General features: G+C 36.6%; 1 protein-coding gene across 1 annotated transcript in view; it reads right to left on the bottom strand.

The window, feature by feature from the left end:
• Positions 1-5,726: 5,726 nt before the first annotated feature.
• LOC107982151 (protein scarlet-like) overlaps positions 5,727-25,518 on the bottom strand; it is a 388,545-nt gene continuing 368,753 nt past the window's right edge. Inside the window, exon 6 of the mRNA XM_031932851.1 lies at positions 5,727-5,887. Within this exon, the coding sequence (XP_031788711.1) occupies positions 5,770-5,887 (118 nt within the window). The 3' untranslated portion in view covers positions 5,727-5,769. The remainder of the gene's footprint in view (positions 5,888-25,518) is intronic.

Raw genomic sequence — 25,518 nt, 5'->3', positions numbered from 1 at the left:
GTTTACTCCACGGATTTTGAAGCTCACTTTCAGTAGTCCTCGGGAAAGCGTCTTTGTTCTAGCTGGCCCGAGTTTTCGGCGGCATTTAATGAGTAGAGCGTCAGTTCTCGGCGACAACTTGTGAGAGAAGGTCACACCAGGACCTGATCGTCAGGTGATTTCAATAAAGTTATAATATCTGATCAACAATGATTTCACAGTTTATTTTTGAACCTTAATGTAGTCTTGTCCCATACATTTGTCGTACCGAGAACGATCTGTGATCGTAACAATCAACTTCTTTACCGGTCGATCGCGAGGATAGAAATTGATTGTCTGCCGTAAACAATCATTGTATTTTATATGAGTGCGCTTTTTCAATTCGAGTTTCTGCAAACGTGTGATTATTGTAGTCAGCATAGATCTGATCCAAAAGGGGGTTTACAGAATATATGAAACCTTTATATTGTACAGTATAAAAACAATTGTTGAGTAATGATTTATTTAACCCTCTGCCACGCCAGGCTCTCCGATCCTCAGACCTATTCGTTGTCTCCCTCTTAAATGTAAGAGTCCGAACTACGGAGGCAAGTTCCGCTATTAAAAGTGCAAAGTCACAATAGGGCCCAGCGTAGGGCTTTCACGTTAGGTAGCGACAAGAACTTCCTATTCCTGGCGTTGCAAAAAGTGATAGAGCATAGCATCAGTTCAGTAGGTGCGAGCAATTGACGGCGTAAGCGATCGTAGTGTAAGCGAATTCCGCTTATTCGGTGGGAAGTAGTATCTTCCCAGTACAAGCGTATTTCACGAGAGAGCGTAGCAGGCAAACAGTAGAATGAGATTGCGCTAAGTCTGTCGCGGTCGAGAGATCTATGAGCGGTTCTAAGAAACTGCAAAAGATTTTTTAGGCGCCTGACCGAATCGAAATTTAGCACGGCAGGCTTGCATACCAAGAGAGCCGAGCGGTTGTTCCGGTCCATCATCATGGTGTCGGGACAGGCGGAGGATGTCCCATGGTACCCGGATTTTGACAAAGAGCAGAACATTCCAGTAGCAATCGCTCTAGGGCCGCAACTGGTGATAGACGGGTCGGACTGGACCGATGATGAGAACAATGATGGGCAGGGGGCCGCCTTGGCAGTTGTTGAAGAGCGAAGAAGTGCGAATTTAGCTGCTCGCAGGTGAGATACCTAGGCTATTTACTAGATTAAGAAGGTCTGCGGCCTGATCCAGAGCAAATTGCGCCGGTTTAGAATATATCCCACCAAAGACGAAGAAGCAGTTGCACCGATTTTTAGGAATGGTTGGCTGGTACAGCCGATTTATCCCGAATGATTCTGAAATTAAGGTACCGTTGTTAAAGTTACTTAGGAATACACAGCCTTGGGTGTGGAAAGAGGAACAGCAGGAAGCGTTCGAGCCACTAAAGTTAGTCCTGACTCGCGCCCCGGTCCTCTCTCGCCCCGATTTCACAAAACCGTTCACGCTACAATGTGACGCTACTGATGTTGCGATCGGCGCCGTGCTCACCCAGGAGTTTCATAATGGAGAACATCCAATCGTGTATCTTAGTCGCGTGTTATTTCCCGCCGAGAAGAATTACACTACCACCGAAAAGGAGTGTTTAGCAATGACATTTGCGATAAAGAAGTTGCGCCGGTATATCGAGGGATATGGGTTCACCGTAGTTACGGATCATAGTGCTTTGCGTTGGCTCCAAAATTCTAAAAGACCCAACTGGTCGCTTAGCGCGTTGGGCACTCGAGTTACAGCAATAAGACTTCAAGATAGTACATAGGAAAAGGAGCCAAACTTCACGTTCCCGATGCGTTATTATGGAGCTAGGGGGAAAATAAAGTGGTATATTCTGCGCCGGCAAGACGTGCTTACGTCGCCAAAGAAATTTAGGGAATGAAAAGTCGAGGACAACATGTTACATCGATATCGCCGAGATCCGTTAATAGACCTGACTACTCATCCTTCCAAGGGTTGGCGACTAGTAGTGCCAGTGGAATATCGCCCACGAGTTTTAAGTGACACCTATCGCGAAGCTTCCTCGGGTCATTTGAGGGTTGAGAAGACCGCGTCCCTCGGGAGTATTATTGGCTAGGGATGTGGCATGATGTGAATCATTATGTGCAAGAATACGACGAATGTCAGCGCTACAAGACCTCCCAGTCAGATGGGCCAGAGAATCGTTGAGCGCTCGTTTGCAGTAATAGCTGTCGATTTAATAGAGTGTTCCTCGAGTAAAAGCCAATTTAAGTACCTGGTGGTTTTATAGGACTTATTTACGCGTTGAGTCAAATTAAGCCGATTAGAAAAGCCACTGGCCCAGCAGTTGCCAAGGCCTTTGAAGAACTAATCCTATTCCGTTGGGAAGCGCCCGATTTTCTGTTAACCAATAACGGAAAAGAGTTCATCAACAAAACGTTAAAGAACACCTTAGAGGAATATGGCGTCAAACGTATTACTACTCCACAGTATCATCCGTAGGTGAATCAAGTGGAGCGTAATAACCGTACTTCAGAAACGATGATTGCGACGTTTGTAGGGGCGGATTGCCGGACGTGAGATCAACACCTACATGAATTTCGCCACGCGGTAAAATACGGCGACGCAGTATAGTACAAAGGTTTCACCCGCGTTCCTGAATTATGGGCATCATTCTCAGCTAGCAAAACGTTTGTACCGGTAAGTAGAGGTACGAGTGGCCGTCTATAATCAAGGAAAACGCGTAGTTGAGTCAAAAGTAGGTGACATAGTACGTAGAAAGGTACATTCCCTCTCAAAAGAGGCGGACGGAAAGTGCGATAGCTGGACGCAAACTATTCGATTTGTGCGTTGAGGTATTTTACGCGTATTCTACATAAATTGGTGGCCACCATCCAAACTAAACGAATGCAAAAATGTGTAGCTTATATGGGAAAATGACAAAAAATATTTCTTATAAAATCCCTGGTTTTTAAAATGCTTGTAAATTTTTATATACATCAAGGACTCTGATATTCATCTTTCACAAAAGTATGCGCCGGTTTAAAGCAATACTAATTTCTCACCAAATTATTTTGTAAAACTCTTTATATAAGCCAATATATTTTAGCAAACCAACAGTCCTCAGTTTTTGCCGTCAAAAGTGGCGCTGATAGTAAATTGTGCATAGAGCAAATTGCAAAATTACGTGCCTCTGAGAAATCGTCCCGGAAATACATAACGTGATCGGTGATTCGGTGGAGGTAGGTTAAGTTGTTGTGTTGTGCAATTGCGTTGTTGCGTCTGGTAACGGGTTTGCGGCGATTTACTAACTTCATACAAATGGATGTTAACCCCACAGAAAATATGTCTGAGCAGCCGAAAAGCGTTCCGTGGGTCGACCACCTCACCGAGATCGAGGTGGAATGTGAAAGGAAGATGCGGGCCATAGAGTTGCAGTGGGAGCGCCTTTGTCAAAGCCGCCCTAAGATGGATATGACTAAGGCAACAAAGATCTGGGCTCACCGTAGCCCCGCTTGCGTCAATGTGGCCTTCGCCAAAGAGCAGGAACGCTAGAGTTCTGGTGTGACGGACACTCGCATCCTCCGGAAAACCCTCGATGGCGCCCCGGGACCTTTTCACCTCACGGAGGAGGAAAAGGAAACCTACCAGTAAGAAGGGATCCCCTGTCGAGGAGGAGATTTCTGCCCTGGAGGAGAGTCGCGCTGCCGTCGATGAGTTGAAGGCGTTGGTCATCGATGACGGGGTAAATCTGAAGATTACCATAGCAAACGAGAAAGCAACTTCCGTGGACGAGTATTCCCGACTGCAAGGCTCCAACAGGAAGAAACGGCGTTACAATCCATAACGCTACTTTGAGTTGGAGGATGACGAGTTTATTGTGACGAGACCAATGTGCCATTGAAATGATTTCCCGTCGGGTACTCCGATCCGTCGCGAGGTTACTGAGGTATGTACATCATTTAGTTAGCGCCGTAGAAATTCGTTAACATTGATTCGCGACGTATGCAGGTAAATATTCCATTTTATCAGTCGCCTCCAGAGCCCAGGAACGCTCCCCAAATGCCCTGCTTAGACATCCCCGGCGCAGACAGAGACGCAAGCAGAGGTTCGAACACAGGCGTGGTGCCCCGTCGCCACAGGAGTATTATGGAGACGTTTTCCCACTCGCGAGGTAAGGCTCAGCGGAGTCATGTTTAAAGGGCTGACTCCGATCGCGACTAACCCGAATCTCGACCCGCCTCTCCAGACCTGCTTCAATTGCTGGAAACCAGGACAACCGGACTTGGCTAACTGGCCGCGGTGCCGCGAGCCTTATCAGCGGTATTTGGAAAGTCAGACCGGGCGACTAATGGCTCGAGGTAGTCTGTAAGGAGAAGCGACGATGCGCGGTACTTGGGAGTACCCTGATCAACACCACTCAGTAATGTATTTGCATTTACGCAACGCTGTTACTGAGTTTAATTGCGCACAGACGTGCGCGAAGATACCCAAGCAGCATAAGTCTATGAGAGAGAGAGCGAGAGAGAGACAGAGAAAGCGAGAGAGAGAGAGAGAGAGAGAGAGAGAGAGAGAGAGAGAGAGAGAGAGAGAGAGAGAGAGAGAGAGATTAGATTAGATTAATTAGATTAATTAATTTTATTTTGCGTACATTATGTTGTACGATTCAATATGTACAGCAGAGTAGTAAAAGTACAAAAATAATAAGTTTGAGGTATCTAGATCTGCAATGTCTATCTTGAAGCTACGTTAACCTCGCCAATGCATGACTGTGTACAAATGACCGTCGCAAACTCCTCGTGCTTTGACCATGTTGTCTCGTACAAATTCACAGGCATGCCTTGAGAAAACGAAAGTTAGTCCTTTTTCCGTCGCGCGTTAGGTACATACCACACGTTTTCTATTGTTCATGATACTCAATTTCCACCAACGCAAGGTTCAAATTTGATTAGGCCTTTTCCGAGAGCATCCACTATGCTATTGTCGCCAACATATATTTTACTTGGTACCTTTAATTGCTCGTACGTAAAAAAATATTTGTGACGTTGAGTGACATGATCCGTCGCGCCGCAATCTCTATTTTTTGGGAAAGCTGATTTTAACTTTTAATTTTATCTTCGCGTATAGCAAAAAAAAAACATTTACCTGCCATTTTTATATTTATAGATTTCACTTCTTTCATTAGTCTTTTTCTTAACAAGATTTTACTTTAAAAATAAAGGTTTTTCTTGAAGATCTCAAGCTTGAGCTTATTTATCTTGTATTCGATAGTGTTCGTGATAACTGCTTTGCTACACGGCTCATCTCCAGACCTCTACTTTGTCTCGTCCATCAGGCGGAAATAATCCGCGAGTTTCGTGATTGTTTGTTTAGAAATAAATAATTGGTCAATCCTCAATTTAAGTTAAATGTGATTATTCTCGTTTTTGTATCACGTGTTTGCATAAATGTATAAGTGTGTGTCATAAAATCTCGACCTTACTCTCGCTGCAAACAATAGCTGCGCCGCTTACCTAAAGTTTCGCGTTAGGATTATAACTACCTGCTTGTTTGCCCGTATTAACGGACAAGTTTGTCACCTTTGCCCAAGGCGGGCGGTGTAAACCGCCGTGCTGAACTAAAGATCTCTTCATTCGGGTCAGCTAATAATTATTTCTAAATTACGCGCGTATTCGCTCTGTGCGGCTTACCCGGACGTATCATGTTTGTGAAATGTGCAATATCTCCATTATAGCAATGTCCCATATTTAGATAAGCAAAATCATCAACCTACATATCTCGACATACACACTAAATTTATATGGTACTTACAATTTTCTGAATTATTCTCCAAATCTGCACTGACGGATCTCTTAGAATATGCAAAATTTCTCTATGAATCATCCATAGTATTTTTTGACGAAAGAGCAATTCACTGTAAAATACAGTATAAATTTATTAAAATACTATTTTCAAACTTCTTAGACTATTTTAGTGTAATGCAACTATCATACTATAGCAAAATGCGATTAAAATCTACGACGAAATATGTGCAAATGAGCAGGAAAAAAAGAGCGTGCAAATGAAGTGAAGGACGCGCCGTGTGTGTGTGTGAGAGAATTGGATTAAAAATAGAGTTTAAGGTCAAATTCAAGTCAACGTTCAACTTTTCTCCATATCCTATTAGTTTAAGCTCTACTACTTTTTCGATTGGTGCCTTCTCTTACGAGTTATATGCAGTGAGCATTTAAATTGGGTCACCCTGTATAACATTGGTAGGTAGTCCAGAAACCGCCTAACATTCGTGTTACGTATATTTTTTTTGTCTTTAATATAAAATATCTATATTTTTTTAGGGAGTGCAGATTTTGGAGTATTTGCAGGCATTTAAATAAATTTTATCCACTTAATTTTTATTAATTTGTTTATTTTTTGTTTCTTTCCCCTGCAACACATCTATTTTTGTATTACAATTTTTCAAATCGCCACTTGTAGGACTATATTGAATAATACGATTATGTAAAATCAAACAGTAGCAATTGCATATCAACAGATGCAGTTTTTAGAATCCGATTTTGTTCTGAGCAGTCGATGATAATAAGTGGTACATTATTTTAGCATACATACCGCAGGGAATAAAATTAGCATAGATATCGTAGGGAAGAGCATAGTTGCCTTAAGCAGTATTAAAATTTAGATTATTGTAAGTAAAGTATTGAAAATTTAAAAATAACTTTATATTTGTGAGATAACAGTGATCAGATCGACTAGCATCAGATCCTTTCATTCCCTTACTAGGCCGGTGGTGCACCCCTAAAAAGACGCTTAAGGAGACAGATACACCTTAAAAAGTGGAATAAAAAGAATTGAATTTTTTATTTATATTTTTGTTAAATTGTTAAAACATCGTTTTAACAATGGTATAAACTAAAAAACATTATAAAAAACGGTGTGCATCTCGGGGTATTTGGCAGAAGTGATTGAAGTAAAAATGATTTAAGTAAAAAGTACTTAAAATTGAACTTATTTACCGTAAGACTCATTAATTATTATTTGTGTATGGACAAATTCAGAGAAAGGCTGTGAATTTGTGCATACACGGATCAGCTGATGTGTCGATCGGCAACGTCGAGAGACGCGCATCTACGATGTAAACTTACATATAATTTGGAGTATCTGTAATGTTTTGCGAGTTGTTATCTACGTGCTGATTCATATCTTTGTTATAAAAATATAATAGAAATAATTTTCACTTGTGTGGCTTTAACAATGCTGTTACAATGCCGCTACCCTAAGCCTATCACCACTACACAGCGCGTCCTCAGATTACGGATAGAGGAACAGCCCCTGAAAAAGATGTTAGCTGCGAATAAATTGAATAAGCAGTCGCGGACAGATGATAGGAACAGGCGTATGTGTGATGAGCCCACACTGTCGAACGCATCCATCTAGAAACACTACGCAAGCACCACAACAACAAAAAACACTTCACATTATCTCTCAACGCTTAATCTATTTCTTTTATCACATAGTACAAAAAATGGGCAAAAATCCTGCTGCCAAGGAGGATGCGGGAGCGATGACAACTGCCTTGAAAGGGGATGTGTAGAATGATTTTCCACCTAGTCTTACGTGGTAACGATGCCAGCGAAGGCGCGCTACCTTGTAGTGGGGCTTTAGGATGCGAGAATAAAACCGTAGTGTGTCTGACGACGAGTTGACACTGTCCTCGTCAAAGTCGGAAAGCTTTCATACTTAGTTCTAGATAGGTATAGGGGTTATCACCTCTAGAACGGTGGACTCACCTTTAAATTACTATTTTGGCTCTGAAAAATTAAAACCAAATCAAAAGGAACTTCAGGGTGGCAACTTGGAATGTTGGTAGTCTATTCAAAGCAGGCGCGTTTAAAGAATTAATAAAGGAAGCTGAAAGGTACGATCTAGATTTGATAGCAATACAGGAATCGCGGTGGCTAGATGGCGAAGTACTAGCATCGGGTAACTTCATTTACCTGTATGGGGCCGGGAGTGGAGGCTCTCTAGGCATCAGATTTCTCGCAAGCAAAAGCATCATACATTTGGTTAAAAGTTTTAAATCCGTGAATGACAGGCTTTCGTACATCATCATAGAAAGTGAATGGTATGGGTATGTATTTAATAATGTACACTGTCTTACGGAGGATAAGGAAAAAAGAGCTAAGGATCTCTATTACAAAACTTTAGAGCAGGTTATCGACCAGTTCGCGTCTTACGACATAAGAATAGTATAAGGCGATTTAAATGCTAAAATAGGGTGGGAGGAAATGTTTAGGTCTACTATAGGAAAGGAAAGCCTGTACGTAGCCAGCAATGATAACAGTATTAGGGTCATAAATTTCGCAGTGGAAAATGATCTTATAATCGAAACTACGTGTTTTAAGCACAAGGATATACACAAAGCAACGTGGACATCGCCGGACGGGGCCACGCAGAACCAAATTAATCATTTTCTCATTGAAAAAAGACGTCATACTAACGTTCTTGACGTAAGGGCTTATAGAGAGGCAGATAGCGACTCGGATCACTTTCTAGTAGTAGCCAAATTAAGAGCTAGATAAGTGGCGAATCAAAATAGTAAGCGAACAGACAAGGTAGGAAGCTTCGATATTGAAAAATTACGAGATAGAACAGAGCGAATTAGGTACCAGATAGAAATTACTAACAGATTTTAGGCACTTGAGGAAGCAAACACATCGCCGGAGGTGAATGACGAACCAAATAGCTTATGGGGGAACATCGAAAAACGGTAAATAGGTCGCGATTAAAGAACTGGGTAAAAAGAAAAATCCATAGAGCAAACCATGGTTTGACGAAGAGTGCGAACTCCGGTTTGAAAGGCGCAAAAAGGCTAAATTAAATAGTTTACACAATAGAAGCGACCGAATCGTAGAAGAGTATTCTAACGTAAGGAAACAGACGGGTGCGATCTACAGAAATAAGGTACGGAAGTATTATGTATCATAATAAGAACATTATTAGGAAAATAGAAACTAACAGTGAGGAAAATAAACCCTGCGAAATGTACAGGTGAATAAACGTCATCAGAAAGGGTTTTAGGAGTAGAGCGCAATTGATGAGGGACGTAAACGGGGACCTCGTAACAAATGACAGCAAATTACTGTCGCTGTGTTTGACTTCTGTTTGACTTCTGTCAAACGTAATACAAGCTAGACAAATGTTTACCATAAGACAGTTGTTAGAGAAAAAGTGGGAATTTTGCGAAACCATACACCAACTATTTATAGATTTTAAAAAAGCGTACGATTCTATTAATCGAAGCAAAATGTATCAAATTCTAGTACTTCTCGGTTTACCAAAAACCTCATGAGATTAATTCAAATATGATTAAACGGAAGCAAGGGAGAGGTCCAAGTAGGCGGTAATATATCAGAACCCTTCATGATACGCAATGGTTCAAAACAAGGGGGTGGGCTCTTTACGGTGCTGTTCAACTTAATGTTAGAGTATATCGTAACAAAAATGCAGGTTAGCCAGCTGGGTGCAACGCTCAATGAAACAACGTAGATACTAGTCTACACAGATGATTTGGATATACTGGGGGACTACAGGGGAATGGTAGCAAGAAACGCAGAAATCCTCATAAAAGCGGCTGAGTATACATTGTTTGAAGTAAGGGAATCAAAAACAAAGTACATTATTGTGGATAAACTAGGCATCTGCAGAGGGGAGGGAGATCTCAGAGTTTCAAATTTTACTTTTGAAAAGGTTAGCAAATTCAGGTATTTGGTACGACCATAAATGATAGAAACGAGATTGATGTCGAAACAAATAAGACACTCCATTCGGGTAATGCTGGCTTCTACGCAGTAAGTAATTTACTTAAGTCGAGGCTGTTGTCTAAAAATGTTAAAATAAGAATATACAGGACTATAATACTGTCAGTGGTTCTGTACGGGTGCGAAACGTGGGCTCTCACTAAGCAGACAGACAACCGTTTTAGGGCATTCGAAAATAAAGAGCCAGTGGCGAGCATTGATGATCTGGTTCTCAAACTGAGCACTTAACGAAGGGCAGTTTTCGTTGCTCGCTTCGGTTTCCTCTATGCCTTGTAGTCTAAGAGCCCAAGGCTGTTGAACAGTATGCGAGCAGTCCACGATCTCCTCCTGTAGCTTCATAGATCCAGATTGTATATAAAGTTAATTGAAAGAATAAATGATTAGAATGAATATATTGATGATTATAGCAATACCTCATTTTTAAGGGGACAGATACACCTTAAATAGTCACAAAATAAAAAATTTAATTTTTGTTTTTATTTTCCCCAAATTGTTTAAAAAATGAATTAAAGTATTAAATACATTCAAGTATAATGTAACAAACATAAAACCATGTTTATATGTGCCATATTATCAGGTATGACATTTCTTCGAAGGCCAAAATTCAGAATTTCCTTTTTTAAGCTACCGCAGACTGACTTAAGATTTGGGATTCGAAAGGCACTTTTATACTAATAGATATGCTTCAAACACATATAGTTTCCAGATAAGTGTAGGGTTTTACGAAAAAATATTATTTAAAAAGTTGTCTAGATATTAACATAAAATTTGTGACTTTTTAAAGTGTTTAAACAATTTTTGTTGATTATTTTCAACGCATCGCTGACGTGCGACTAAAGAATTCCTCACCAGCACTTTTTTTACCAAAAAAAATCTTCAAGTTTATTATATTGACTGCTCCCACTCACTGGTGGTGTACTTTGGCGAGTAAATAGAATGATATGCATTGTTTGCAAATATAAAGGTTTTAAATCTAAATTAATCCGCAGTGCTGTCACTAATAATCTAAGTTAATCCGCTGTTTACAGTCAATTATCAAGTAGCCAAACCAAAAAATGTTAGGACCGTTAAGTAAGCCTCAAGAAGTGTTAGGACCGTGTACTTGGCCGCATAGCTATATACAGATGGATATTGCTTTCTCATCGGTTTTCTGCATGCTCGCTCACATGTAGTTTTTAGTGTCTAGGTGTAGAAATAATTCAAGGGCGGTGTCTAGGTGTACGAAGTGGGCGATGACGAGGTCTAGGTGGTGCTCTCCGTAATTTTTTATGTTTAGGTAAATACATCACTGGACGGCGGTGTCTAGGTGTACAGGGTGGACGATGACGAGGTCTAGGTGGTGCGCTCTTTCTATATACAATTATTATGAGTTCAACACTATGCGCATAATGTAAAATTTGTCAATTTTTTTACATTAATTATTAAATTGATGATGTTAAATAAATAATTTAAGTTCAGGATGTTATTAAATCAACAAACTTAGCTTTGGCCGATGTAGCGACAAAATTCCAAGAACAATTTGTATATTTAAATTTAAAAGAAATGTCAGTTTCAGGATTGTATATAAATTAAAAAAAAAAAATTAATGAAGTGAAGTAAGATCTACTTTCTGTATTAAATGATAGTGAGGTTAGAAGTTAACTTTATGTAATAAAATTCGTTTATAGATGATTTGCACATATAATAGCTTAAAGTTACTTCAAATGTTTTTAAAATAGCTTTATACACTCAATTTTTTACATGCAAATAATATACAAATAATATGAAAATAAATTTGTATACACATTTTAATAAATACTATGTATATATTTCTAAAAATTGTTTTAAAATTGGTATGTGTTTAATTTTTCTATAAAATAAATTTTAAGTAACTGAAAGCTTTTTTATGAGCCTAAATACCATTGTTTTTTATTGTAACTGTTGGCATCTTAAGAATCATATTTTTGTGACATACATCTTCATTTATCTTATTAAATTCTATAAATAAAATCATCATTATTAAACAAATATTATTAAATAATAGTATATTGTGTACCAAGGGCGTAAAGTGGCCTTTTTTAGGCCGAGTGTGGATTGTGCAGTACGAGTCAAGGCGAGTTAGCCCGAGCCGAAGGCGTGGGCGTTTACGCGCCGCAGAAGAATACTGCAAAATCCACGAGGCCAAAAAGCCCACTTAGCCCTTGGTGCACACCATATTTTATGTAACGCGCGGACGTATTTTCGCGTTTTTTCGTACGTGTTAAGAGGGACTGATGTGACTATTTTTTGACACGGCAACCGTGCACTTGTCTTGTTCAAACATTATATAAAAGTCAAATTCATTTTTGTTTTTTTTTGTAAATAAATAATTGATTTTAACAGTACCGAATTTATAATGAGAAAATTGGAAAAAAATGAAATAAAGTATTATGTAAAGGGTTTTAATGAAAAAAATAAGAAATTTCGACAATGTTAATTTATATATAGTTATAAATTATATATTGTTCAAGAACATAACAGTTTGTACATTTTTTATTTAATAATAAATAATGCAAATTTATCAAAATCAACTTTTTTTTTTAAATTACAAAAAAAAAATGTTTGCGGGCAATAAAGACTTTTTGGCGGGCAATAAAGGCCATTATTGCCCGCTGTTTGAATATGCAGGCAATAAAGGTTTTTATTGCCCGCTAAAATAACTTTTTTGCCCGCCGGTCAAAAAAGAGTCACTTTAGTCCCTATTAATAGGTACAAAAAACGCGAAAATCGTTCGCGTGTTGCATAAAATATATTATTATTACAAATGATGCGAAAATAAATGAAAATTGATGCTTCTGAAAATGCTATTGTTGAATTATATCAAGAGTCTATTTCAAATATAGTTCAAAAGAAGATTCGTCCAATTTAAGCCATGAACTGTGTAAAAAAAATGTTATCTTCGATTCTTTTTTAGTTGATGTGCCCCACAACATAAGTATTCAAATGAATGAAGATTGTGGAAATTGTCCTGGAATCAATGACCCTTCTTATTATGTAGCTGGACATAATTCGTTCACAGATATACATTCTGAAGATTCTAATTTAGACAGTGCTAATTTGATTCTCGGTGGCTTGCCGGATTCAATGAAATTATGGTTGATTATTGACAAAGACGACAATAGCAAGTTGCTCAATCAATTATCCAGCGACATACTATTTTAAAAAAAACAACGGAAAAAATATTTAAATTCTTTTCTTGATGGTTGTTTCATGCCCATTAATCATAAAAATCTTATTGTGTCTCCGTCTTATTTGAAAAAAATAGTATCAATTTCGAGATATTATTACAGCGTCTAGGTGATTTCGTCTACGTTGGATGTTTCGTTTTTCATCAAGTAATTAACATTGGATTTAAATATTCTGAAGTAGTCAATGTAGGCAGTTCATTCTGGAATTTAACCAATCATTTATTTTATTCCTGTATATGTCCTGGAAATGCTGTCACTAAATTATCAATCAACAATCCACACTCGGCCTAAAAAAGCCCACTTTACGCCCTTGGTACACAATATACTATTATTTAATAATATTTGTTTAATAATGATGATTTTATTTATAGAATTTAATAAGATAAATGAAGATGTATGTCACAAAAATATGATTCTTAAGATGCCAACAGTTACAATAAAAAATAATGGTATTTAGGCTCATAAAAAAGCTTTCAGTTACTAAAAATTTATTTTATAGAAAAATTAAACACATACAAATTTTAAAACAATTTTTAGAAATATAGTATTTATTAAAATGTGAATTATACACGATTTAATATAACACAAACGTTTATGAAGTTTTTATTCTGCGCAATGTGTTTTTGATTGAACACACATGGAAAATATAAATATTTAGACATCGTTCTACACGTATAAATTTACACGATAAAGAAATCAATATTTAATATACCTCTAAATTGTAAACAATATATTGTGCACTGAAATTTTTTAGAAAATAATTACGAGTGGTTCGTATTTAACACATATTATTATTCACAACTTTATTTTTGTTTGGTAATGATTTATTCTACACTAACATAAAAATATTTTACACGTCCTAATATAGACGCAAAATAACATTTTTTCTACACCTATGTTTATACACATTAGAATAAGATTTAAAGAAATACCAAAGTTTTACACATTTTATTGTCCACGATGGTACAAATTAATTAAGCATTCTATACTATGCCAGTTGATGTGTTGTTAATATTTTTAATTCTACACCCATGGAAAAATTTGATTATTCTAGATATTTGTAGTGCGGCTTGCAGAGGGTTAATTTTTCCAGCTGCAGCAAAAATCAAAGATCAGGTAAGTATCCAAAAATCATAGAATTGTTTATCGCGCCTCTCCTCCTTCTCCTCTCTTTTCTCCTCCCTTTTCCGTCTCTCCCTCTCTCTCCTCTCTCACGTCTTGCTCTCTCTACCTATTCTTTTACAGCGCTCTCTCTATATCTCTCTTGGCTCCTTCTAACCTTCCTCTCATCCGTCTCGGATCTCTAACCCGTTTACATCTTTCTCCTCTTAGGTGGCGCGGTGTTCAAAAAATAAAGGGAAAGGTCGAGTAGCGGGACGCGAATACGTGCTCGCATTTTCGCTCAACTATACTGACAAACATCGGAACGTGGATTTTCCAGGTATTTGTCGCTTCTCTTTCCCTCTCTCTTGCCAACGTCTCTCAAATTTCTCATCTCTCTCTCCTCTCTTTCATGTATATCACCCCTCTCTCTCTCTCTGCTCTCTCTTTACATCCTTTCTATTTTCTTTCTCTCTCTCTCTCTCGCATCTCTGCATCCTCTCTTTCGGCTTGTTCTCTTGATCTCAGATCTCTCTCGCCTTTCTCCTCTCCCATTTTCGCTCTTTGGTTCTCTTCCGTCTCTTTCATTTCTCTAACCCGTTTCTGTCTTCCCCGTCTTAGGTGGTGTTTCGTTAAATATCGGGAACAAACCAGATACTCAGCTAAAAAGCCGGAGGGAGTACACGTGTTTTCATTTTCCAAGTGTAGTGACGGACATTGGAACGTGGATTTCCTGGGTAAGTGCTTGAATTTTTAGGCGTACTTTTCGTACGCCAGTCTCACTCCTCTCTCTTGCCTCTTTCTAACTTCTCTTTCGGCGCTATCTCTCTCACTCCTCTGCTTCTCAGTTGACTTTCTCTTGCTTCTACTGTCTCATTCTTGGTTTTAACCCTTTGTTTGCAATACTTTTCTAATATAATATTTTTTTTATATCAATACAGGTTCCAAAATGTTTCGTATACCTGGAAAACATAATAATACCGTTCGGTACATTCACGACGGGTATACCTACTATCAGGATCGAAGAGGAGAAAGGTTGACATTTAGATGCGCAACTCGCTACAGAAATGATTGTTCTGCCGTCATTTATGTGCAAAACTTGCACAATCTGCAGGAGCAGCAGATAACTGTTACTGGTGATCACAATCACGCTGGTAACCCATTATTATTAATAAAGGCACAGTTTGATATAGCTATCAAAGGAAGAGCTCAAGAATGGGCAGCAGTGGATGAACCGAAACAAGTTTTCGATTACGTTTGCAGATTAGATCAGTGAGTGGTTGCTTCTCTCTCTCTCTCTCTCTCTCACTCGCTCTCTCTCTCTCTCTCTCTCTCTCTCTCTCTCTCTCTCTCTCTCTCTCTCTCTCTCTGTCTCTCACTCTCTCTGCTCTGTATGGGATCTCTCTCTCTCTCTCTCTCTCTCTCTCTCTGTCTCTCACTCTCTCTGCTCTGTATGGGATCTCTCTCTATCTCTCACTCTCTCTCTGTCTCTCACTCTCTCTGCTTTGTATGGGATCTCTCTCTATCTCTCACTCTCTCTATCTCTCACTCTCTGCTCTCTCACTCTCTCTCTCTCTCACTCTCTCTCTAGTCTTCCTTGCTGTCTTTCTCCCTCTCTCTCTTCTGTGTATGAGCTCTCTCGTATCTGTCTTGCGTCTCTCTCTCTCTCTCTCTCTCTCTCTCTATCTCTCTCTCTCTAAAAATCGCGGAGCACACTTCGTAGACCCATAGTAAACGCTAAATGTAAAATATAGTTTTGTTCGTAAAATTTTGGATTCAGTACTTATTCATAACATGATTTCATAATTAGCAAACCATTGCTAAATCATAGCAGTGACCGTTGACCAACGATGTTGGCGAACTACTGATAAACAGCTCTTTTTATTTGGCTCATTTTCTACCAGGGTCATCTTGCTGTTACTTATATTTATCTGATTTGGCAATTTTACTATAGCTCAGTAATTCTTACAGTTAATTGTATTATATTATTGCAGATTGTTCCTAGAAATTTAGGAATTGCACAAGTGTATATAATACATTTTCGAAAATTAGATTCAGTACGTTATCGCAAATACGGTAAATTTGATCGGTATACTTTTGTTATATACATAACGAACATTTTCAGGGTTTCGCCTCTATTTTTGTTCTTTGTTCATCAAGAACAACAAGCATGTATGACGCAATGTGGCAAAAAATTTTTGAAATTGTGCCAGCTCTCAGAGAAAACGTACGCTCATTAATGGGTGACTACGAACGCGCGTCAATAAATAGTGGACGGACAAATTTCCCAAATGCCATTATTTCTGGATGTTCATTCCATTTTAAACAAGTAATGATTTGTTATTATTAAAATTATAATGCTCTCTTTACGTTACACTTTATTATACGAATTATGATGTGCAACTACAGTGAAAATAATTTTTTAGCGTTTTGTCAGGATCATTTTTTTTTAATTGCGAATTTTTGAGTAATGATTTCATGAAATATCCATTAATCACGGTTATGTTAAAAGGAGCGTTAGCAATACATTGGCACATAGCTTCCTCCAAACGAATTGTTTGTTCCTTAATCCAATGTATTGTTTGAATATTTAAAAATATTTATAAACTGAAATCGTTGAAAAAAGGCAAAAACAATCATAAAACAAAAACTAATTGGTAAAACCAAAAACAACTTCTTTTCCAGAATTCAGAATCAAAAAATACCTTATGCCTGTCAAATTATATTGATATTCACGGTCTAGTTACAGAAATATTACGGTACTCACAAACACTCACATCTATTGTAAAATGATACTGAAGTAAATTTACAGTTTTAAATGCTGTAAATTGAACAATCAAGTGAACTAACCTTTAGTAAAAATTGATCATAATCGTATGGGCTCTCTCATTCGAATAGATCAAACACGTATAACCGCGATGAGAACTTTGTTAGCTAATTTCTTGCAAGTGGTTCATCCAGCAGAGAGATTAAAAACAAACTAAGTATCTTGAATCTTAAAAATCGAGTCTTGAAAATTCTTATAATTTACAATCCTCTGCGATCCAACACATGGCTACTGTCGGCACTATGTGTTTGATCTTGAGAATGAAACAGTTCCCTTATGTAAAAAATCTACAGTGAACGATGCAGTTATAACTGCGACCGCGTTTGCATATTTTTTGCGTTCTCTGCACAGAATTTCTAGTAGACTTTTTCGTAGACTTTCTGCGGTTGAATTTTTGTGGATCTCTCTCTCTCTCACGCTCTCTCTTTCTCGCTCTCTCTCTCTCTCTCTCTCTCTCTCTCTCTCTCTCTCTCTCTCTCTCACAGATTTCAGTTTCCAATAATAGTGTAAAATTCTGAATATTAGAAAGAGTTACGATACAAGTGCTAGCATACAGACTTTTAATTTTTCCATATTTTTCTTTTAAAAAGTCTACTGGAAATTCTGTAGAGAGCTTGTAGACAATATGCATATGTGCAAATCCACGACCAACAGTACACAACTTGGGTGTTGGAAGTTGCAAATTTGAAATTGAGGGCACGCTTACCAGAACAACATTTATTGGTTCTTTGGGTCACCTGGAGTGAGAAAATTCCCGCGTGCATCGCCGATCGCTTACCAAACTTTTCTGCCGCGCAGATGAAGTTCTCTTATGGGGATTCAGCATTGAGAAAAAACTAATCACGATTATACTTCACCCTTTTTAAAACTTAAGACTCCGACATCTTTGTAAGCATAAGAGATACAAGTTTGTAATTAACTATATTTATATTGCATAATGGTCCAAAAATATCTTAAGCTTATCATTATTTACAGTTACGATGTACAATCAATGGGTTATGCTCGATAATGATAACGTTAATCTAAACGCAAATGAAGCAAGGGCAGATGTTGAATTTTTGGGTGAGAATCTTCAACAGAATCCTGGAGCAGGTACCAGCAAAAATAGTTTATTACGATACAAGTAGCGTAAGTGACACCTTCTAGCACGGCGATTTTCCGTGCTCGAAAATGTCATTGGAGACATGTGTATCATACCATATTTTATAGTAGTGCCTGCTTTAAATCCGTCCAAGACACGCTAAGCCGTTGCGTAAGCAGCTCTTTCTGGCAGCGTGAGGTATCTGACCACTAAGTATCTTAAATGTGGATTTAAGCCACGCATTGCTATAATAAGTATTTTACGTTTAGGCGTAATCTACAAGTTTCCTCCATAAATTTTAACTTTACGTTAACTAGCTTAATCCAACGCGGGCTTCGCACGCTTCATTTTTTTAATGTTGAAAGTTCAAAATCGTAATTAGGATGTTCGTAGGTTGATTGTAGTTGCAATGAAACTTGATCGTTCTTGCACTTAAGCATCATAATGATCATTCAGTTTAGAAATGAGAGGCGAAGTAAACTGCATTCCCTATTGAATCCTGTACATAGGAAATGCCTTTGAAAACGAGTACATCGTAAGAAGACGGCGACGAGAACACGTCGGGAGAGATCGGCAACTAATGCCAGAACCTGCCCCAGCTCCTAGACCAAGAGGTAGGCCCAGGCGGAATGTGCAGGTAGATGAACAGCCGGCTGCTCGTCGAAGAAGGGGTCATCCTGCAGCTCCTGCCCGACATGCTCTTCAAAGGAGAGATAATCCTGCACCTCCACCTGATGCTGATCCTGGTAGACCGCGAAGGAGACGCAGCCCTGCTCCTCCACCTGATGCTGATGCCGGTAGACCGCGAAGGAGAGGCAATCCTGCACCTCCACCTGATGCTGATAGACCGCGAAGAAGAGGCAGACCAAGACGCATTCAGGTTGAGCAAGACATTGCTCAAGTAAATATTTTGATTATGTTTATCCTTTGCGAAATATTAGTAACTTAAAAATGTATATACTCACACATACCCAATAGTGTTATACAACCCAATACAAGTTGCTTAAGTAGTCCTTTACATCACGGCGTTAGCACACTTATAGCCAGTTTATGACACGAGTATTGTACAGGATATATAATAATTATTGATGTGATGAGAATTAATTTAAAAAAATAATAATAATATTCTTCTACAATTATAAATATCATAGAATGTAGCCAATGGTGAGGAGGACATAGATTTACGCGAAGCTGCTGTTGTAATCAACGATGAGGAGTTGGATTTACAAGATCCTAACGATGCAGCTCAATTAGCTCTACAACAACAGGAGGCTGCTGTTGTTGCACAAGTAAACGTTTGAGATATATGAGGAAAAACGAGAAAAAAATCCTTTCCCATAATTTTAAATGTTTAAAACAATGTAAAACCACTTTCCAACATACAGAAAGTGCCTTGGGGTATTTTTTTTAATTGGCCCTTCGAATTTATCCAGAAAAAGCTATTGTTCAATGTCATGTACTTAATTTCTGAAGGCGCTAACAGAAAATTCATAATTCTGTGGTAAAAGTGCGGGAAAAGAGCTTTAATTTAAAAAAATGCGTTAAAAGTGCTGGATTCGGTCAAAAAATACATATGGTTGAAAATATGGAAAAACCATTAAAAAAGGTACGAATTTTTTGACTTCAAAAAATCCTGACATTTGTATAATTTTTCCATATTTTTAATTCTATTATATTGAAGATAATAAAAATATTTTTTACTATTTTCTGCGTAAAATATTGATGTGTATATAATATTGAAACTAATTTGCAAAAGCTGTTATTATGGTTTCATACATTTGGTCAAATGTATGAAATCATATTGTGATAATGTTTTGCTATAAAAGTACACTCACATCTAATACCTAAAACTGGCCATTAATAACAGACATTTCAATGAATTCAAAGAAAGTAATATATTCTCTTCGAATTATTAATAACATAGATTGCGGTTGGTGGTGAAGATGATTGGGATATGCTGGCGCCTAAAAATCAGGCTTGGTTAGATCACCTGCAACACGAAGCTGCTCTTGATGCACAAGTAAATAAATAAATAAATAAATAAATATATATATAAACAATTTTATAGCACTGCGTGGCATAAATCAGCATTTATGTCACGCCTATCCGTGGCATAAGTAGTACTTTATTGCACCGTGCATATCGCCTAACTACGGTAACCTTACGGTGCAAAAAAGGACTGCTAATGCTACGGATAGGCGTGACAGCGGATTTATGCTAGACAGTGCTATAAAATATCGTACGATACACGCGTCATAAGTCGATCTTCATGGCACTCGCTACGCTTGGGCGCTTATACACGCCGTGCTGTAAAGTACGACTTATGCCACTAGTATCGTAAAGTATTATATTAAGTTAATTTCTATTAGGACAACGCTGATGATAATGCCGATGTCATTATTAATGCACATGTAGCAGACATTGACCAAATGCTTGATGATATTAATAATGAGCCGCAAGTTGTAAATGAGATTCCTAACGTATTGCCAAGACGTAAGTATATATGTTGATGAAATGTTTTTAATTTACCGGATTGCAATGATAAGTTTATAATTTTTGGCACTTCCCTGGTAGAAACGGTATCCAAGTTATTTGGAAGTTCTGAGGTTGTCAATCTCAGAACTTGGTAGTTTTCTTTGTCAGTTTTTGTTACAAAATGTAACGCTTTTTATCCTAGTTCTTTAGGTTAGTTAAAATACTTAGCTTTTTCACCATTTTAAATCGGCCAATTTTTACCAGGGTTACAACTCGTTTAGTTGCTTAACAATGAAACTATATTCATTGTAAATCTTAAGAATTTAATTAAAAGTATAATGTATAGCAGGAAACATTGAAATTAGATTTCATTTTAAGGGAATGCAGAAGCCTCGTATTTTGTATTACGATGTTTTTAGATCGACATCTAATTCCGATAAAACGATTCATCAAACTTAACACTATGGCACTACAGACTTGGTTTTTCATTGCAAGCTTTTTTTAATATGTTATATGTAATAGAAAAACACTGTTTTTAGCTCCCGCATCCCCTTAACTTATGTATTATTTGCAAAATCTCCAATTTCTCAACAATTTTTTGCGTTATATTAATTGTGTGAGTTGCGATTCTAAACTTTTTATAAATTCGGACATCTTTCTCTACACATTCATATTATAGCAAAGGCTGGTTGCAGTATACACTTTACATAGGGATTATTGTTGAGAAACAATTATAAAAAGTAGAACAATGAACAGTGTTATTACAGACAGAGACTCTATCATATCTCAGAAACACGAAGTTACCACCAGATGGTGTATATACATATACATCAATAATATTTTTCAATTACTAGGTCCGATTCACGAAATTCAGTAGTCCCGCATAATTATTTCTGGTACATAGTTAACGATCTTTAAATCTTCTGCCGGAATATCGTACTACATTTATTAGATTATAAAATATACAATAAAAGTGAGAATAATTGCATTGAAAGGAAATATTTTTATTTTAATAAAAACTTATGTCCCGCATATAAACCCGGTGTGAAATGTATACTCTGACTTGCCATATTACCTGATCGGCAGAGGCGCCGTCAGCGGCGCGATAGTATTTTTCTTTGCCAATGTCTGTCTGCAAGACCATCTATTACATATAGGCTCAAATAGTCTTCCACCTCCTTTCGGATTGTATTTATTCATCAGCACCTTAGTGGTAACTTTATGAAATAAAATCAGTTTAAAATCATTTTAAAATTAGGGGTAAGGCGAAGGTAACACAACCGCATAAGTAACATAATAGTTATTAATATTATATTATAATGTAGATTGTACCAAATCTAGATCATTATTAACATAATCGATTTTTATCTACGATATAGAACCAGAAAACAGGACAAGAAGGCGTCGAAGAGGAGCAGGCAAAAAAAATCGTAATAACAATTTGAATGATGTTATATTGTATAAAAGTGTATTGAGTTAAGGGGCAGTTCTATTAAAACAGTAATTTATTTGTAAGTATGATAATATACGGCTTTTTGACAGTTTCATGAGAAGTTCATTAGAAAATATGTAAAAATTTCTTATATTTAACTATAATTAAATTTATTTAAAACAAATCTTGTTGAATAAACAATATTATTTTTGAATAAGTTAAATTTTACGATTGCAAAAATAATCATGACCTTAACTCAAATATATCGTTATAAAATATAACATGCCATTCAAATGTTATTACTGGTGAAACATGCACAAAATTTATGAGACTATTAAAAATATACGAATTATATTAATTTTATAATAATTATTGTAAACAGATAAGGTAACTTAATCGTTAATGAAAATTTGTAACTTTAAAAAAATTCAAGTTAACTAGCGGCTTATGAAAAGTTAAGCACGATTTTATCGTCATTTTTCAATATTTTCTTTAACATTCGTTTAAATTCATACGTATAGAAAAACAATAATTCAGCAAGTTCACAATGAGGTTGTAATCACAAGTATAAAATAACAACCAATCAGAGGGTGAACAAAAATGTTGAAGATGCTATTAAGGGGTCCCATAGTTTCCCGTTTGTAAATTATGGTCAGGTTGACTGTAGACAATGAATATGGTAAATCCAGTATCTACACTAAATAAACGACCGAATCGTTTATTAACGGCTTTTCTCGAAATTATTCCATATGCTCATCTCATTGTAATCGCGAATAATAAAATTTAGTCGAATGCTTAATTTGAAAAGATCTGAATTTTTACAGTTTATTATTTATGCACTTAACATTTCTCACGATCAAGAACGCATCTTTACAATGCTGTAACAAGCGCTGACTTGATTACTAAGAGTATGCGAGCACGACCGTGTTCCTACTCTTTGGTCTTCAAGTATCGCATGTAATAGACGTTTACACTTTTATCTGCCCCAAGTATGCGAGCACGACCGTGTTCCTACTTCGTGGTGGTTAGAAGATGCTATTAAGGAGTCCCATAGTTTCCCGTTTGTAAATTATGGTCAGGTTGACTGTAGACAATGAATATGGTAAATCCAGTATCTACACTAAATAAACGACCGAATCGTTTGTTGACGGCTTTTCTCGAAATTATTCCATATGCTCATCTCATTGTAATCGCGAATAATAAAATTTAGTCGAATGCTTAATTTGAAAAGATCTGAATTTTTACAGTTTATAATTTATGCACTTAACATTTCTCACGATCAAGAACAAATCTTTACAATGCTGTAACAAGCGCTGACTTGATTACTAAGAGTATGCGAGCACGACCGTGTTCCTACTCTTCGGTCTTCAAGTATTGCTTCTAATACACGTTTACACTTTTAGCTTCCCTAAACATACGAGCTTATGATAAAGTTGAATGTGACCAATGATGATTTTACTACCTATATAGGTAGTAAAATATCTGTATTTGGTTAATGTAGTTACTTTATCATTCATTTTTTGTAAACACGATGGCAGTTTTATTAAAATCATTTGAAAAAATGTGAAAAGCTTTTTTGAATATAATCGCAGAATATTATTTTAGTATATTATATAACCTTTAAATAGCATTATAATCCATTATCAAATGCAATAACATGATTTCATGAAGTTAATAGTTAAATTTGTTTCAATAATTATAATTTTATTGAATATGCATGAGAAAATATGTACAGCTTACGTAACACGATTTCGTTTAGCTAGTGTAGTGCTTATTATAAAGTCGTATATATGTATATATCTGTGGCTTACATTGAACGATTTAAGTACACTTTTTATCTCTAGTAGAAATTGATTCTATTTAACATATTTTTGATTGAATAATAAAATGCACTTGGTATAAAAAAAATTAAAAAAAGAGAAAATTATGAATATATTTATGATGCGTGTCCTGTATATGAGTTTTATCTACTACAAGTTACAAAACTGAAAAATTAATCGAAATTTTCAAAATTTTTTGCAATTTAGTGTAGAATACAAAAAGTTACAAAAGGTAAAGTCAATATTATGGTTTTGAGGTTAGGTCTATTCTAGAAAATGGCCAAGAAATGGAAGTAAAAGCGTTTTATCACTAGCTAGTTATAGGCTATTTCTCCTAGTCATTTTGTAGTATCCAGCTTATTTTAAATATTCGAATTTCTACCAGAGATGCTTTAGTGATGATCAAATTTAAGAAAATCTATTATAAAAAATGACAATATATTGTTTTACTTGGCGTTAAAAAACGATGTATATACAATGTAGTTTTTATTGTTATGTATATTCTGAAAAAGGCTGTTTCCTACACACACACACACACACACACACACACACACACACACACACACACACACATATATATATATATATATATATATATATATATATATATAAGTGTATAGTGACCGTATAGGAAAACAGCTAATTTACTCCTAAATCGTAGTTGTGAAAAATGCGAAAATCCATACATGCGTTACAAAAACTATATCAATTCGAACTGCAAACTTCACACTACGTCTAAAGTCCACTTTACGCCCTTGGCACACATTATACTAATTTTTTTAAGGGTACGATTTAAACATGAACTTAAATCGATTTTCTTATAAGCCACAGATATAATTTAATATCACAAATAATCACATAAATATGTCATATGTATAACACCAAATTTATCCAAAAAGTATGCTGCGTCTGCTCGGGTCGCTCTCAGATTCAAAAGCTTTGGCCCTGCGGTCATCGAATGTGTACACCCTGCATTCGGAGTATCCTTAGACCGATCTGCCCTTGTTGCCGAGCACGGATCCGGTCCTATCTCCCCGCAAACATGATGGGAGGTGAAACGTAAACTCTGAATTTACCATCATATGATTGGAACGATGTTTTAATCAGAGAATATGGTCCAGTAATTGGTTAATAAAATTGTTGAAAAATATCAGGCATTGTTCTTATTATAATTAAGATTTTGCTATCATACTTTAAAAAATAATTTCTTCTCAATTGATAAATTATGATAAAACAAATTATATTTTGGTAAGTAATAATTCATTCATATATTTATTATTGCAGCAGCAACAAAATTTGAAAATCAGTCATCGTAATCAAAACCACTTGCAACTATTAAAAGTCAAAATTCTTATTAATGCATTGAGAAAAAAGGCAAATTTATTGTAACTTTCTACATATAAAAATACACTAGAAACTAGAAATACAAGTGGCTAGAGTTATTAGATCCTCTGGAACAAGCCTAACAAGAAAGATCACCCGCCAAATACAAAATTTCTCATAGCCCTCGAGTTGACAATTCCAACTAGGACATTTAAGTAAAAACTGATACGGTGACTAATTTCTAAATAATTTAACAAATATCTGTACAAAAATATTCAGATATCTAGCTTTTATATAACACAGATGGAATAGTAATAATGAACTTGGATGTCGACTACTAAGACGGCATGCCACTAAGACTATGGCTACCAATTTAACTTAAGTCACCAGCCAACGTAACCAACATGTAAAATAATGTTTGATATCACTTAATTAAAAAATAATCAGTAAAAATATAAGCCTTCA

Source organism: Nasonia vitripennis, assembly GCF_009193385.2.
Source record: "Nasonia vitripennis strain AsymCx chromosome 5 unlocalized genomic scaffold, Nvit_psr_1.1 chr5_random0002, whole genome shotgun sequence".
Taxonomy (NCBI): Eukaryota; Metazoa; Arthropoda; class Insecta; order Hymenoptera; family Pteromalidae; genus Nasonia; species Nasonia vitripennis.
The sequence above is the reverse complement of the archived record's forward strand: the minus strand, read 5'-3'. Positions and strand labels throughout refer to the sequence as shown.